The sequence below is a fragment of the Equus przewalskii genome, chromosome 4 (genome assembly GCF_037783145.1).
Source record: "Equus przewalskii isolate Varuska chromosome 4, EquPr2, whole genome shotgun sequence".
Taxonomy (NCBI): domain Eukaryota; kingdom Metazoa; phylum Chordata; class Mammalia; order Perissodactyla; family Equidae; genus Equus; species Equus przewalskii.
This window is the reverse complement of record NC_091834.1, coordinates 32,117,986-32,132,718: the sequence shown is the minus strand read 5'-3', so window position 1 is coordinate 32,132,718 and position 14,733 is coordinate 32,117,986. Positions and strand designations below refer to the sequence as shown.

The 14,733-nt window shown below is 37.9% G+C and overlaps 1 protein-coding gene across 28 annotated transcripts in view; it reads right to left on the bottom strand.

The window, feature by feature from the left end:
* The window catches only part of ADAM22 (ADAM metallopeptidase domain 22), a 247,036-nt gene that overhangs the window by 192,223 nt on the left and 40,080 nt on the right, over positions 1–14,733 (bottom strand). For all 28 annotated transcript variants that reach the window (XM_070617414.1, XM_070617391.1, XM_070617393.1 and 25 more), the window contains exon 3: positions 13,718–13,794. In XM_070617414.1, the coding sequence (XP_070473515.1) occupies positions 13,718–13,794 (77 nt within the window). The remainder of the gene's footprint in view (positions 1–13,717; positions 13,795–14,733) is intronic.

The window sequence follows — 14,733 nt, the reverse complement described above, 5'->3', positions numbered from 1 at the left end:
TTTCCCACTTAAATAAGTCCATTTAGCATTTCTTGTAAGATTGGTTTCTTGGTGATAAACTTCTTTAATTTTTGTTTGTTTTGGAAACTCTTTCTCTCTCCTTCCATTCTGAATGATAACCTTGCTGGGTAGACTATTCTTGGCCATAGGTTTTTTCCTTTCAGCATTTTAAAGATATCGTACCACTCTCTTCTAGCCTGTAAGCTTCCTGCTGAGAAGTCAGCTGATAACCTTATGGGCTCTCCTTTGTATGTCACTTGTTGCCCTTTTTTTGCAGCTTTTAATATTCTCTCTTTATCTTTAATTCTTGACATTTTAATTACAATGTGTCTTGGTATGGGCCTCTATGGGTTTATCTTGTTTGGTGCTCTCCGTGCTTCCTGTACTAGATGTCTGTTTCCTTCCTTAGGTTAGGAAACTTTTCAGCTATTATTCCTTCAAATAGATTCTCTGCCCCTTTGTCTCTCTCTTCTCCTTCTGGGACACCTATAATACAAATATTAGTGTGCTTGATGCTGTCCCAGAGGTCCCGTAGACTGTTCTCATTCTTTTAAATTCTTTTTTCTTTTTTCTGTTCCACTTGGGTGATTTCCTCTAGTCTTTCATCCAGCTCACTGATCCTTTCTTCTGTATCATCTACTCTGCTATTGAGTCCCTCTAAAGAATTTTTCACATCCAGTATTGTATTCTTCATTTATGATTGGTTCTTTTTTATATTTTCCAATTCTATGTTGAAGTTCTCATTGAGTTCATCCATTCTTCTCTCAAGATCAGTGAGCATCCTTATGACTTTTGGTTTGAACTCTTTGTCAGGAATATTGTTTATTTCTATTTCATGTAGTTCTTTCTAGGGGTTTTGTCCTGTTCCCTTACTTGGAACTTGCTCCTTTGCCCCTCATTTTGCCTCCGTCTCTGTGCTTATATCTATGTATTAGGTAGGTCAGCTACGTTTTCTGATCTTGGAGAGGTGGCCTTATGTAAGAGATGCCTTGTGAGGCCCAGCAGTGTGCTTCATTTTTGTCACAAGTTCCAAATGTTCCAGGAGTCACCCCTGTGCAGGCTAGATGTGTCCTTCTTTTGTGGCAGGGTTGTTCTTGCTCCAGGTGCCCAGGGAGGCTAGGCTGTCCCCCTGGCTGGCTGGTTGTAATTCTCAGCTGCGTATAGCCACTATAGACCCTTCTGCCACTTTATTGGGCATGGGGAGCCCCAGCACAGTTGGCTGAAAGGTCTAATAGCACATTCCTGTTACAGTTTTTCTGTTAAGTGAGATGGTCCCTAGCGTGGCTGGTTGCTAGGCTCAGGGGCTTAAAATTGCTGTAGGCCTCCAGCCTGCAACGTGATTGTCAGCTCTCTCAGAATTGCCGCTGAGTGGGACCAGCCCCAGGCATTGGAGCACCCAATTGTTTCAGGCTTTGGAAGGTGGGGCCAATCTCCTATGTGGCTGTTTCAGAAGCACAAGTCTGCTGCAGCTGAAAAGCCCCACCACTCACAGGACCACACACACCACCAACACAGTTGTGCCCCATTTGCACACCCTGACCCCCTGAAGTGGAACCAGTTGCCCCAGTGCAGAGCCCCCACACACTCCATTAATGCAACACATGCTCCACCTGCTCCTTGCACACGCTCTGCCCCAAGAGGTGGACCTATTCGCCTGGCTATAGAGGATCCAGGCACCCCACCTATGCAGGCCCACAAGTTGACTGAGGGCTTGCTGTTTAGTTGGGCCAGTCCCTAGCATGGGCTGCCTGCCCTAGCTGAGTTTGATTAAATTGATGCTCTAGTGGGTGGGGCAGACCCTGGGCTAACAGGCCAGGGGAAGAACTCCAATGTCATCTGCCAGCATCTGTGTCAGCAGACTGTACTAGGTCACAATAATGGCTCCTGTCAATGTCTCAGTCCCTGGAGAGGTCTCACCTCTCACCAGATGCATCCACAGCCTATCAGGTGAGTGTCTTCACCAAAGGACTATGCACTTTTCTTTCTAGTGATTTCAGATTGCTTTCTGAAATGGGTGAATTTGTGCGTGATCCCTTTAAGAGCCAGGTTTTCTTTTGTTACATCCAATAGCTTTTCTGGGGGTACTCCCCATTGTTGTTAGTAGCCAGCAAAGCCAGATATTATGAAACTTGTCTCAGTTGTGCTGAATCCAACAGCTGCTTATAGCAGTAACACTCCCCTGCTCGGATCCTCCCACTCCTCCAGCAAAGACTGCATACCTCAGGATTGTTCCTGGCCGGCGATGAAGTACCACAGCTCAGAAGGTGGCTTTTTTGTCTCCAGAAAGGAACTTCTGCCTCTTTCACCTCAGTCAGGACTGTCCCTTGTTATGGGGGTTCTTTTCATCATTTTCAGTTCTCCCTCGGGGTAATTGTTCCCAGAGTGGCTGTAAGTTGGTTGCGTCCATGGGAGGAGGTGAGTTTACAGTCCTCCTACACCACCATCTTAACATCAACTCCTCTGCTCTCGCTTTTTTTAACAATCCTATTTCTAGAGCCAGAGTGGCTTTTTCTGGTCCCAGCTCAGTCTCAGCTCATCCAAACACTCACTCTGCCCAAAGCCGGGTAGGTCCAGGGCCTATAGTAATCATTCTAACTACAAAAATACTATTTATATGATATTTTCCTTGAAAAACTAAGGAACATAAATAGTCTTGCTTATTGAATAATTCTGCAATTATTTTATTTACAACATAAATAATATGCTAATAAGTGTTCTAAAATCTCCAGATTCCCATATTAAAAGAGCAGGTAATACTACAAACATCTCAAGGTCATATTAGACAACCAGATGAAAGATAATGTGTCTGCAGTAAGGCTGTACTTTAAAAAACAAACCAGAAATCAGAAAGCTTAAATAGACTGGTAATTTGAAGGAGTATAGGGACCTGACTCCACTCTGCTCAGCTTTGATCTATCCTTATTAAAGGGTTGACTTAAGCCTTGCCCAGCTTCCTCTTTACCCATGAATTTGGCCTTCTGAATCCTATAAAAGGCTCCAGACCCCAGAGTCCAGTTGCCTTTAGAATTCCTTCCAAACTCCCCTTCCAAAATAATTTCCCAGGTCTTAGCTTTAGGATGGGTCTCTGCATTGGATCACTTTCTGGCTATTTGCCAGACATATCCAATGGCCCTTTCAGTGCCTTTCAATCCATTTCCTCTATCTATGCTCTGGGCTTTGCAGACAAGGGCTATTCCACTAACAACCAAGGGCACCCTGGGCTGAATCCAGGAGACTTTCTGCCTGTGAGAAGAAGTTACAATGTCCAGTTTTAGAATTCCCAGTTTAAAACTACCACTTTTCAACTTAGAACAAATAAGAGGAAATGAAATATGCTTCAGATAAGGTATAAGATATGTGAAGTCTATATAAAGTTCCTTAGGGTATTCCACTAATGGTAAAATCTTATACCTTAAAAAGTGTCAAAACTTCAATATATATTTCAAGGTAGAGTTCTGTTATGAACCAAAGAGCATAAGATCATAACCATGAGAAGCACAGAACTCTTTCCAGACTTTCAATGGCTGTACTTTAAAAAACAATGGACATGGAACCGAAAACCTGAAAGCCTAGCAACTATTTACACTTGACATTATCCCTCCTCCAAAATAGAACTTATGGAAAAACAGCTGTTGCTGTACCATTAAAAAAAAAAAACAGGGGCTGGCCCCGTGGCTGAGTGGTTAAGTTCACGTGCTCCACTGCAGGCGGCCCAGTGTTTCGTTGGTTTGAATCCTGGGCGCGGACATGGCACTGCTCATCAAACCACGCTGAGGCAGCATCCCACATGCCACAACTAGAAGGACCCACAACGAAGAATATACCACCATGTACCGGAGGGCTTTGGGGAGAAAAAGGAAAAAAAATAAAATCTTTAAAAAAAAAAAGTCCACTTTGGAAAACAGTTTAGCATTTCTCAAAACAATTAAACATAAAACTACCATATGACCCAACACTTTCACTTCTAGGCATCTACGTAAGAGAAATGAAAACTTACATTCACACAAAGACTTGAATGTGAATGTTCATAGCAGTATTATTCATAAAGGCAAAAAAAACTGGAAACAACCTAAATGCCCATCGTCAGACGAATGGATAGACACAATGTGGCATATCCATACAATGCTTTCATACTCAGCAATAAAAAGGAATGAACTATTGACACATTCTACATCACAGACGAACTTCAAAAACATGCCAAATAAAAGAAGCCAGCCACAAAAATACATATTGTACGATTCCCTTGATATGAAATGTCCAGAAAAGGCAAATTTATAAGACAGAAAGTAGATCAGTGACTGCCTGGAGCTGGAGATAGGAATGAGGATTAAGTTGAAATAAAGGATCTTACTGGAGAAATGAAAAGTGTTTTAAAACTGATTTATGATAATGGTCGCATCACTGAGTAAATTTACTAAAAAAAAAAAATCATTGAATTGTACAATTTGAAATAGATGAATTTTATGACAAGTAAAAAAACTTCAATAAAATTTTTTTAAAAATCAAAATTGTTTCATTTTATTCAACAAATATGTTCCCAAAAGTTCGTATGTTATATTTGAGGTTATATTTGAGAAAATAAGCACAAATAAAAGTAACATTGAGAAAGAGGATTTACAAAAATAGGTGCAGGAGAAATTTTAGAAATTATTTTCTAAAAGGTACACACAAATATATACTGATAAAGCTTAAATGCTCCATGATGTGGACAATTCTTAGGGAAAATGCAATTTCTCAAAGGTGGCTTAAAAACAAGTAGATGAATACATCAGTATCCATCAAAAATTATTTATGAAAAACTTATCTCTCAAGAGGGTTGCAGGACAAGTCAGGAGAAAGACAAGGACTTTGAAACATTAAAGTATATACAACTCCTAAACTACACAAGATAATGTTTCAGGGAATTTTTGTAGCAAAAAAAAATTCATTTTACACAGCTTTTCAACCCTGATAGAAAAAAAGATCTGAACAGAGATTTCTCCAAAGAAGATATACTGATGGCCAACAGGCATATGAAAAGATGCTCAACATCATTAGCTATCAGGGAAATGCAAATCAAAACTACAATGAGATATCACCTCACTCTGGTCAGAATTGGTATAATTAACAAGACAGGAAACAACAAATGTCAGAGAGGATGTGGAGAGATGGGAACCCTTGTACACTGCTGGTGGGAGTGCAAACTGGTGCAGCCACTATGGAAAGCAGTATGGGGTATCCTCAGAAAATTAAGAGTAGATCTACCATATGATCCAGCTATTCCACTGCTGGGTATTTATCCAAAGAACTTGAAAGCACAAAGGCATAAAGATACCTGCACCCCTATGTTCATTGCAGCATTATACACAATAGCCAAGACTTGGAAACAACCTAGGTGCCCAAGAAGGGACGAACGGATAAAGAAGATGTGGTATTTATACAGGATGGACTACTACTCAGCCATAAGAAATGACGAAATCCAGCCATTTGTGACAACATGGATGGACCTTGAGGGCATTACGCTGAGTGAAATAAGTCAGAGACAGAAAGTCAAATACCGTATGGTCTCACTCATAAGTAGAAGATAAAAACAACAACAACAACAAAAAAAACACATAGCATTGGAGATTGGACTGGTGGTTACCATTGGGGAAGGAGGAAGGGGGGAGGGCAAAAGGGGAGATTAGGGTCACATGTGAGGGGATGCACTATAATTAGTGTTCGGGTGGTGAACATGATGTAATGTATCCAGAATTTGAAATATGATGTACATCCGAAAAAAGTAAAAATTAAAAAAAAAAAAAGACTAATACGAAACTCATTTTTTTAACTTTTTTTTTAAGATTGGCTCCTTTTTTCTTTTTCCTGCTTCTTCTCCCCAAAGCCACCCAATACATAGTTGTATATTCATGTTGTAGGTCCTTCTGGTTGTGCTATGTGGGATGCCACCTCAGCATGGCCGGATGAACAGTGCCATGTCCACACCCAGTATCCCAACCGGTGAAACCCTGGGCTGCTGAAGTGGAGCGCACAAACTTAACCACTCTGCCACAGGGCCAGCCCCACCAATCTCATTTATGATTGCTGATGCAAAAATTCTATAATATAACAGCAAATCTATTTTAGTAGTTATTAATGGGGTACCCGAAGAGATTGGATCCTAACATTTTCAGCTAGAAACTGCCTTAAAATCAGTTGCAGCATTCTAAAATGGAAACTAGAACTTGCAATTATAAACCCTCCCTTTTTTGAGGGGCCAGCCCCCTAGTAAACCCTTGGAGTTCTCTGAACTCTTGGGAAAGCTTGAACCAGTAGAGAAAAGCAATTACGCTCTCCTCAAGGTGTTAAGTGCAGAGTTGTGCCACTACATGTTTGTTGTTTGTCAGACTGCCCCATTTCTGAAAACTACTGTCTACCCTTGTCTAAGCACTGGATCAGAGGAAATAAGGAGCCAGAGATAAAGCAGGAAGCCTATGAAATCCTGATCTATTCTTCACCTCGAGAGGAAAGACTGTGACAAGGAAATAAATTTATTTGGTGTTCTGGGCTGTAGGCATCCCACATGGGATATTCTCTTAAAACTGAATAAGCCATACTTTGGGAAAAGTACTGTCAAGATATGGGAGTCAGGTCAGATAGTAACTCTGAGAGTAGGGGTCCAATTTCACTTTCTGAGAGTGGATGCTCCCACTGCTTTTCACCTTGAGGCAGAATGTAAGGTGCTTTGGACCAGGGAAAGAAAGGACTTTCCCTTTTCTCACCTGGCTCTGAGAAGAGGATATGTCTGTGCTCTCCCAGTGGTGGCACTGACCCATTACAAGAAGGCTTGTGGATGGTTTGGGCTTGTGGGTCCTTGGAGTGACCACACCTGGCAGATGTGAGCTGCCATCACTGGTGGAGGGCAGCTGTGCCCAGTAGAGCAGCTGTCATGAGGGTCACTGTAGAGGCTCTATCAGAGGCAAGTATAGAGTGGAAAGATGAAAGACTAGAAAACAAATCCCAGAAACAGTTGAGGGAAACACTTGGAGATAGAGGTAACTTATAGCAGGAAGGCCAACAGAGGCGTGCGCCATAATAATTTATATAAAAACAGAGGGTGCAATTTCATTTTATAGTCACCACAAGAGAGGTCAGCAACATAAGGACTCCAACAACGAATTATGCAACATGACAAAGTAGAGTTTATCCTCCACAGTCAAGAATAACTTCTAATAACAGGAAATATTAATGCAATAAATCACAATAGGTCAAATAAGAAAATCCATATGTTTACTTGCATTGACTAGAAAAGCATTCAATAAAATCTAATACCTATTCTTTTTAAAAAAACTAATAAACAATATACGGAATACTGCTTTACCATGATAAAGACTAGCTCTCAAAAATCAATCATCAACATAATACTTAACAATGAATACTAAAGATACTTCTATTACCAAAAGAACCAAGACAAAAATGCTATTATCACCAAATAATAGAGTTCAGGAACTTCTAGAAAAAGCATTAAGGTGTGCAATAGTATTAAGAAGTACTTTGGAAAGGGGAAAACAAAGCTCTCAGGACTTTCCAGTCATGTTATTGTCAAACTAGAAAACCCAAGAGAAACAATGAAAAACCAATAGCAATATTAAGAATGACACCAAAAATTAATTATAAAATATGATGAAAAAATATCCACAGTAGCAACAAAAACTACAATTCCCACAAATATATTCTACATGAAATGTGAAGGCCCTATTAAAACAAAAGTACTATGGACAGCTAATCTTCGACAAAGGAGCAGAGGGCCTACAATGGAGAAAAGAAAGTCTCTTCAACAAATGGTGCTGGGAAAACTGGACAGCCACATGCAAAAGATTGAAAATTGACCATTCTTTTTCACCACACACCAAAATAAACTCAAAATGGATCAAAGACCTAGAGATTAGGCCTGAGACAATAAGTCTTTTGGAAAAGAATATAGGCAGTACACTCTTTGACATCAGTTTCAAAAGAATCTTTTCGGACACTATAACTCCTCAGTTGAGGGAAACAATAGAAAGAATAAACAAATGGGACTTCATCAGACTAAAGAGCTTCTTCAAGGCAAGGGAAAACAGGATTGAAACAAAAAAACAGCTCACTAATTGGGAAAAAATATTTACAAGCCACTTATCCGACAAAGGGTTAATCTCCATAATATACAAAGAACTCACACTGCTTAACAACAAAAAAACAAACAACTCGATCAAAAAATGGGCAGAGGACATGAACAGACATTTCTCAAAAGAAGATATGAATATGGCCAATAGACACATGAAAAGATGTTCATCATCGCTAATCATCAGGGAAATGCAAATCAAAACTACACTAAGATATCACCTTACACCCGTTAGATTGGCAAAAACATCCAAAACCAAGAGCGACAAATGTTGGAGGAGGTTGTGGAGAAAAAGGAACCCTCATACACTGTTGGTGGGAATGCAAACTGGTACAGCCACTATGGAAAACAGTATGGAGATTTCTCAAAAAGTTAAAAATAGAAATACCCTATGACCCAGCCATCCCATTACTGGGTATCTATCCTAAGAACCTGAAATCAGAAATCTCAAGAGTCCGTTGCACCCCTATGTTCATCGCAGCATTATTTACAATAGCCAAGACGTGGAACCAACCTACATGCCCAGAAACTGTTGATTGGATAAAGAAGATGTGGTATATATACACAATGGAATACTACTCAGCCATAAAAAAGACAAAATTGGCCCATTCACAACAACGTGGATGGACCTCGAGGGTATTATGTTAAGCGAAATAAGCCAGTCAGAGAAAGACGAACTCTATATGACTCCACTCATAGGTGGAAGTTAGTATATTGATAAGGAGATCTGATCGGTGGTTACCAGGGAAAAGGGGGGGGGGGGGGGGGAGGGCACAAAGGGGGAAGTGGTGTACCCACAACATGACTAACAAAAATGTACAACTGAAATCTCACAAGGTTTTAATCTATCATAACATTAATAAAAAAAAAAAAAGTACTAAATTTTACTGAGAGACATAAAAAAGATGCTTAAATTAAAAAAAAAACACAATGATATTAATGGAAAGACTCAATACTATAAAATGTGTACTTTTCTCAAATTAAAATATAGCTTTACTGACAGTCTAATTAAAATTCCAAAAAGACTGACAAAATTACCCTAAATTTCCATATTAGAAAAGACAAAAATATCCAAGAAATTTTTCAAAAGAAAACTAATAATGACAGATTTTTCCATGCTAGATATTAAAACAGTTAAAAGTTACAATAAATAGTATGGTGGTATTAGGTCCAGTAACTAATGAATAGATCTTCAGAAGAGACTGCTTTGAGAAGACATTAAAATATGCAATAACTAAATATGATTATTAAAGAATCATAAGTCAGTGGAAGAAGGAGTGAATAACACAACATATGGTGTGGAGAAAATCAGTAGCCTCTGCTTAGACTATCATCCAAAGTCTTTTCTGTAGCCTCTAAGGCCCTACATGATTTGGGTCCTACTACCTGTCAAATTTCATGTAATAACTCTCTTGGCTCACCCTGTTCCAGCCTCCTAAGCCATCTTCCTGTCTCTCAGACATGCTTAGCTTCTTCCTGCCTCAGGGCCTTGACATATGCTGTTCTCTCTGCCTTGGGGGCCCCTTCAGTTCAAATGTCATATCCTCAGAGATGGCCTGTTCCTGGTAACCACTGCTCAAATAGCACCCTCCTCTCCATGTCAGGCACTTGCTATTAACAGCACTGTCACTCTCTGAAATTACTTTATTTGTTAACATGTTCATTATCTTTCGGACTAGAATACAGGCTCCCTAAGAGTAGAGTGCTTATTTCCTTGTTTCTGCCAAGACTTAAGGGTCTAGAAGAACTCTTAGCAGTTACTAGAGGCCTAATAAATTTATATATGTGTGTACATATGTACATACATATACATGTATGTGTTTGTGTGTGTTGTGTACGTATACGTGTGTAGTGCATATGTGTATAAATACATTTATATACATATATGTGTGTATAAAATGAAGATAAGAATCTCTATTGATAAGGCCTATTCGATACAGATTTGTCTTCTACACAATTTTATACTAAATGTGTGTGGTTTGTTTTTGTGAGGTCACCTGTTGTAAAGGGATCAAGGAGTACTGAAAGGAAATTTTTTCAATATTCTTGCTTTGCTTTGGGCAGTATAACTATCCACTACTTGAAGAACAGGAGAGACATTTACAGGAAAAGAGTTGGCTTGAATTGCTCCAATAATATAGTGAAATGTCTTTATCGAGGCTTTTTCTTTCTGAAGAATGTTTCACAATAAAGTATAATACCAGTTGCTGACCTCTGGAAAAGTCCAATATAGCCTGAGGACTAGTTTGACCAGGCCAGGCCATATGTTTGGTTTTATTAATACATATGTCCTAGAGAGTGAAATTTCACAACAGTGCGACCCCTGAAGGAACTGAAATTGCTTTCTACTCTTCATAATCTTGACAAAACAAGAACTGGCTAGGCTTTTCATTTTCAACTATTCCATATTCTTTATCTGCCTCCTGTAGAAGGTACAAAACAAAGGCTGAAATCTTGTACAATTTGGTTATAGATAATCTTGTTTATTGAACATTCAGAAAGAATATTATGTAATGATACTTTTCTTTCCATACCAATCTAAAAACAAAACAAAACAACAAAAAAACTCCGCCTGTTCCACAGCCCTAGAATTTCTTTGTAAGAAAAAAAGCTTTTAAGGAGCATAGCCAAGTTTTCACCTTCCTGCTCCTTAAACAACATAACTACAAGACAATATACAAGCTAAAACTAAGAAATAAAACCATTCTCCATAAAAATAAGAAAAAAAAAATCTTCGTTTCAAATCATCCTGGCTCTTATAGCATAAAGAAATCAGCTACCTGCTGCTATGTTGAATATAGATCCCAGGCAAGAAAAGAAAAAGCACTTTGCATATTCCTCAGGCCAGCAACCTCCATTTATGCTATTATTTTATCCTTTGTACTTCTTGAAATGTCTAATTTTCATTGCAATAAGAAGAAAAATGACCAATGAAGGTTTTTTCCAGTATGTCAAAAGAAATTCTGCTTCACCCTTCGTTTTCTAAGCTTCATGCTCTGATAAGTATGGCCAGATGTCTTTCACCTTTAGGAAGAGAACATTTTGGGGCTCAGATTTCTCCAAAGGAAGTGAGGTGCTTTGGGCAGAATGGACAGGAATAAATATCCTTTCTTTGAATATTGAAAATCAATGCATTACTAATATCAGCAACCAGAAACCAAAGTGGGGGCTATCTACAAGAACAACGATTTAAAGGAGGGATGGGGAAGAGTCATTGACATAAAAACCTAGGAACCTGACTTTCCAAATCACAGCTAGATAGGTAAGCTCAGCTTTTAGAAGCTAGTGCCAAATACTCATCCTCTTTTTCTTTTTTGCTGCTTCACTCTTCCCCAACCGACAGCCTCCACCCTCATCTGGTCATCCTCTGTCTCCTGGCTAATTCCAGCCTCTGGTTTCTGAATCAATCTGACTTCCCACCCTGGAATTTAGCACCTATTCTGTACAAAGGAGACAGCAGTGAAGGAAAGAAAATCTCTGCCCTCAAGGAGCTTACATTCTGGAGGGAGAAAAAAGACAATACACAAAATAAATCGTTAAAATATAGAGTATTAATTGACCATATGACAATGCTGGTAGTCAAACTTTTTGACCTGCAAAAATGGCAATTTCATGTGAGTCAACCTAAATATTAAATGATGAATATTATTGTAAAAATACAGCAGGGGAGGAGAAGAGGTAGTAGGGTGGATGGGGGAGTGAGGGCAGAGAGGGTTAGGACTTACAATAGGGCAATCAGTCTACAAGTGGTAGAACGATGTAAGATTATTTTTCTACTTTTTCATTATGTTTCTAAGGAACATGCATTTCTTTATAACGAGTTTTTTAAAACTTTATAATATTGAAGTTGCTGAAAAACTGAAATGAGTCATTTAAACATGTAAATTTCAGAGTATTTACATCAAGCAGGACTTTAAGATACAGATCACATTAACACAATCTTAGTGACGCCCTATGAAATTAGGTTAAAAAATACAGTATGGTATAAAACATTTAATTATACATGTTCTAAGCTTTAATTTTAAAAACACGAAATAAACTGTATTTTAATGAGCATAGTAGAAATACAATTTATGTTACATTTTTAAAATACACATGAGCAAAGAACAAACAACTCCTATTTTTGGATCACCTAAATAGTCAATTTCCATCTAACACAATGCTTTTCAGTATTTAAATTGTTTGCGAACTACAAAAATGTGGGGAGAAGGGAGAACTACTTACAAAATGTACGTTTGAGACGGCTTAATTATGAAATAAACCAATACATGGCTTAAGCATTAACACAACAAAAATCGTATTACCCCAACTTTGTAAATAAATTCCATAAAAATTAGGATGCTAGTAAAATTAAATATTAAATTAATCCATTGAACATGGACTGAATTCTAAAAGGAAGAAGTGAATTCTCCTCCTGAATACTGACTGACCCAGCCCAGTAACCTATCAGTTCATACAAACCCGTTCCCCTAAAGAAATCTCTAAACCAGCACTGACCAACAGAACTTTCTGCAATGATGGAAATGTTCTGCCTTGTCCAATAAAGTAACCACTAGCCCACATGGCTATTGAGCATTTGAAATGAGGCTAATGAAAATGAAAAACAGAATTTTTGACCTTATTTAAATCAATTAATTTAAATTTAAACAGCCACAAGAGGCTAGTGGTTACCTATACAGATAGCACAGCTCTAAGTCCTGCCTCTTACATCCTTTTTTAATTAACTCATAGTCTTCCATCTAGCTGCTTCCCCAGTGAAGACAACTTAGGCTGTAGTTTTTACTCTGAGTCTACCTTTCCGTCCTTGTGGCCTCACACTGTCTTCCTGAGCTGTTGCATAGCTGATTTCGCAAAGCTGTGGGCCAGTATTGCTCAGCTCTGAAACACTGGCTGGCACAGCCCTGGTTTCTTCTCACTTGCCCATGATAAGAAGTGGGATACAAATGTTTTTTTAAAAAAGTGAACAGATAATTAAATGTCCTGTAAGACTTTTCAGACACTACACTTACCCAAAGGGAAGAGATTAAATCCAGTGAATTATCAAAAGGCACTTCCAAACCTAAAATTCTAGGTAGACAAAATGACAATTTCCAAAATTATATTGTTACAGAATAATCCCAGTACCCTAAACCTGACAGAAATTGACTCCCAAATCAAAGCATCTAATGGCATTATTAGGAATCACACACATGATGCATGCAGCCAGTCCTCTGAATCACTGAGCACAAAGGGTAACTTTCTCTTTTCTGCTGTTCTTAAGAAAGACATTTTAATACCCAAAGTATTATTTTCACAATTTACTGTCATTTATAGGAATTTAGATCACATATATTCTAAGCAAAATATTAGAGTAACTCTTGCCCTCCATCTTACATTCTTAAAGCTGGTACAGCTGTTCAATTTCAAATGGATATCCATTTCCTGTTATTTGCCAGACTTTATAACTTACAGTCAATAGATATAATAATTTTAAATGTAGCATTTAACTGATATAGGAAGGTGAAGTAAAATATAGTAAGAAAACAAAACTTTACAGAAGGATAGGAAAGTGGATTCAATGTGTATCTGACAAAAGAGTGCAACTCAACAAAGACTTACTGATTTAGCACGACATCAAGAATAAATGACGTTCCAAAGGCATCAACCTGGAAGCTTGCCTGGTCAACATGAGTCAACTGCAATAGCAAAAAGATGAAAGGCATTTATTATTCAGCCATAGCAATCAAATAAGCATTTCTTATGATCATTCAAAAGGTTTCTATTATCATAAATTAAAAAAAAACAATTCAACATGGAGAGTAAATGAAAACAAAGTAAAATTTGCACCTTCTCAGAAGTCAAGCATTCACCAAACTGAAATAAAGTACCTCCTAATAAAGGAGGGCCAGTCACCTGCCTTTCTGGTTTATCTCAAGTGACTAAATATTTCACTTCCATGAAGACTACACTTCAATCATTTCATTCTATATTAGACGACTGGCTCCTTTAAAATTAAGCTTGTACTTTAAAAAAGAAATAGGGAAAATATGTTCAATTCAAGAGTAAAATAATATGGTGAACATGATCTATTTACAACAAAGATATCTAAACCTCTAAAAAAAACCTTTTTCATCCTATCTCAAATACATACTTTAAAAATAATATTTCAGTTCCAATTTACCAAACATAATTTCATAGAAGTTTCCACATCTTCCTAGGAGCAAAACTAAACCTCTCTCTAAAGCATTACCTATCAAAATTTTCTTGGAAAAAAAAAAATCATTATTTCCTATGCCATTCTAGGAACTCCCAGAAAAATTCACAAGGGACTCTAAACTAAAAAAAATAATGTTACCAATAACATTAATATGAACATATTGATTAATAATGCACATTAACTGAAAAGAAAGGATGAAGCAAAACCATTTATTCTGTTTGACTCCCCAAATGTTAACCTTAGCCATATCTAAATAGTAGGACCATAAATTATTTGAATTTTTTGTCTATATGTTTCTATAGCATCCAAAATTTCTAAAATAAACATATACAATTCCACCAGTAAAAACAAACACACACACACACATACACTATTTTAGGGATAAAAACCATGTGAGCAACTATTTTTGTAGCATGTG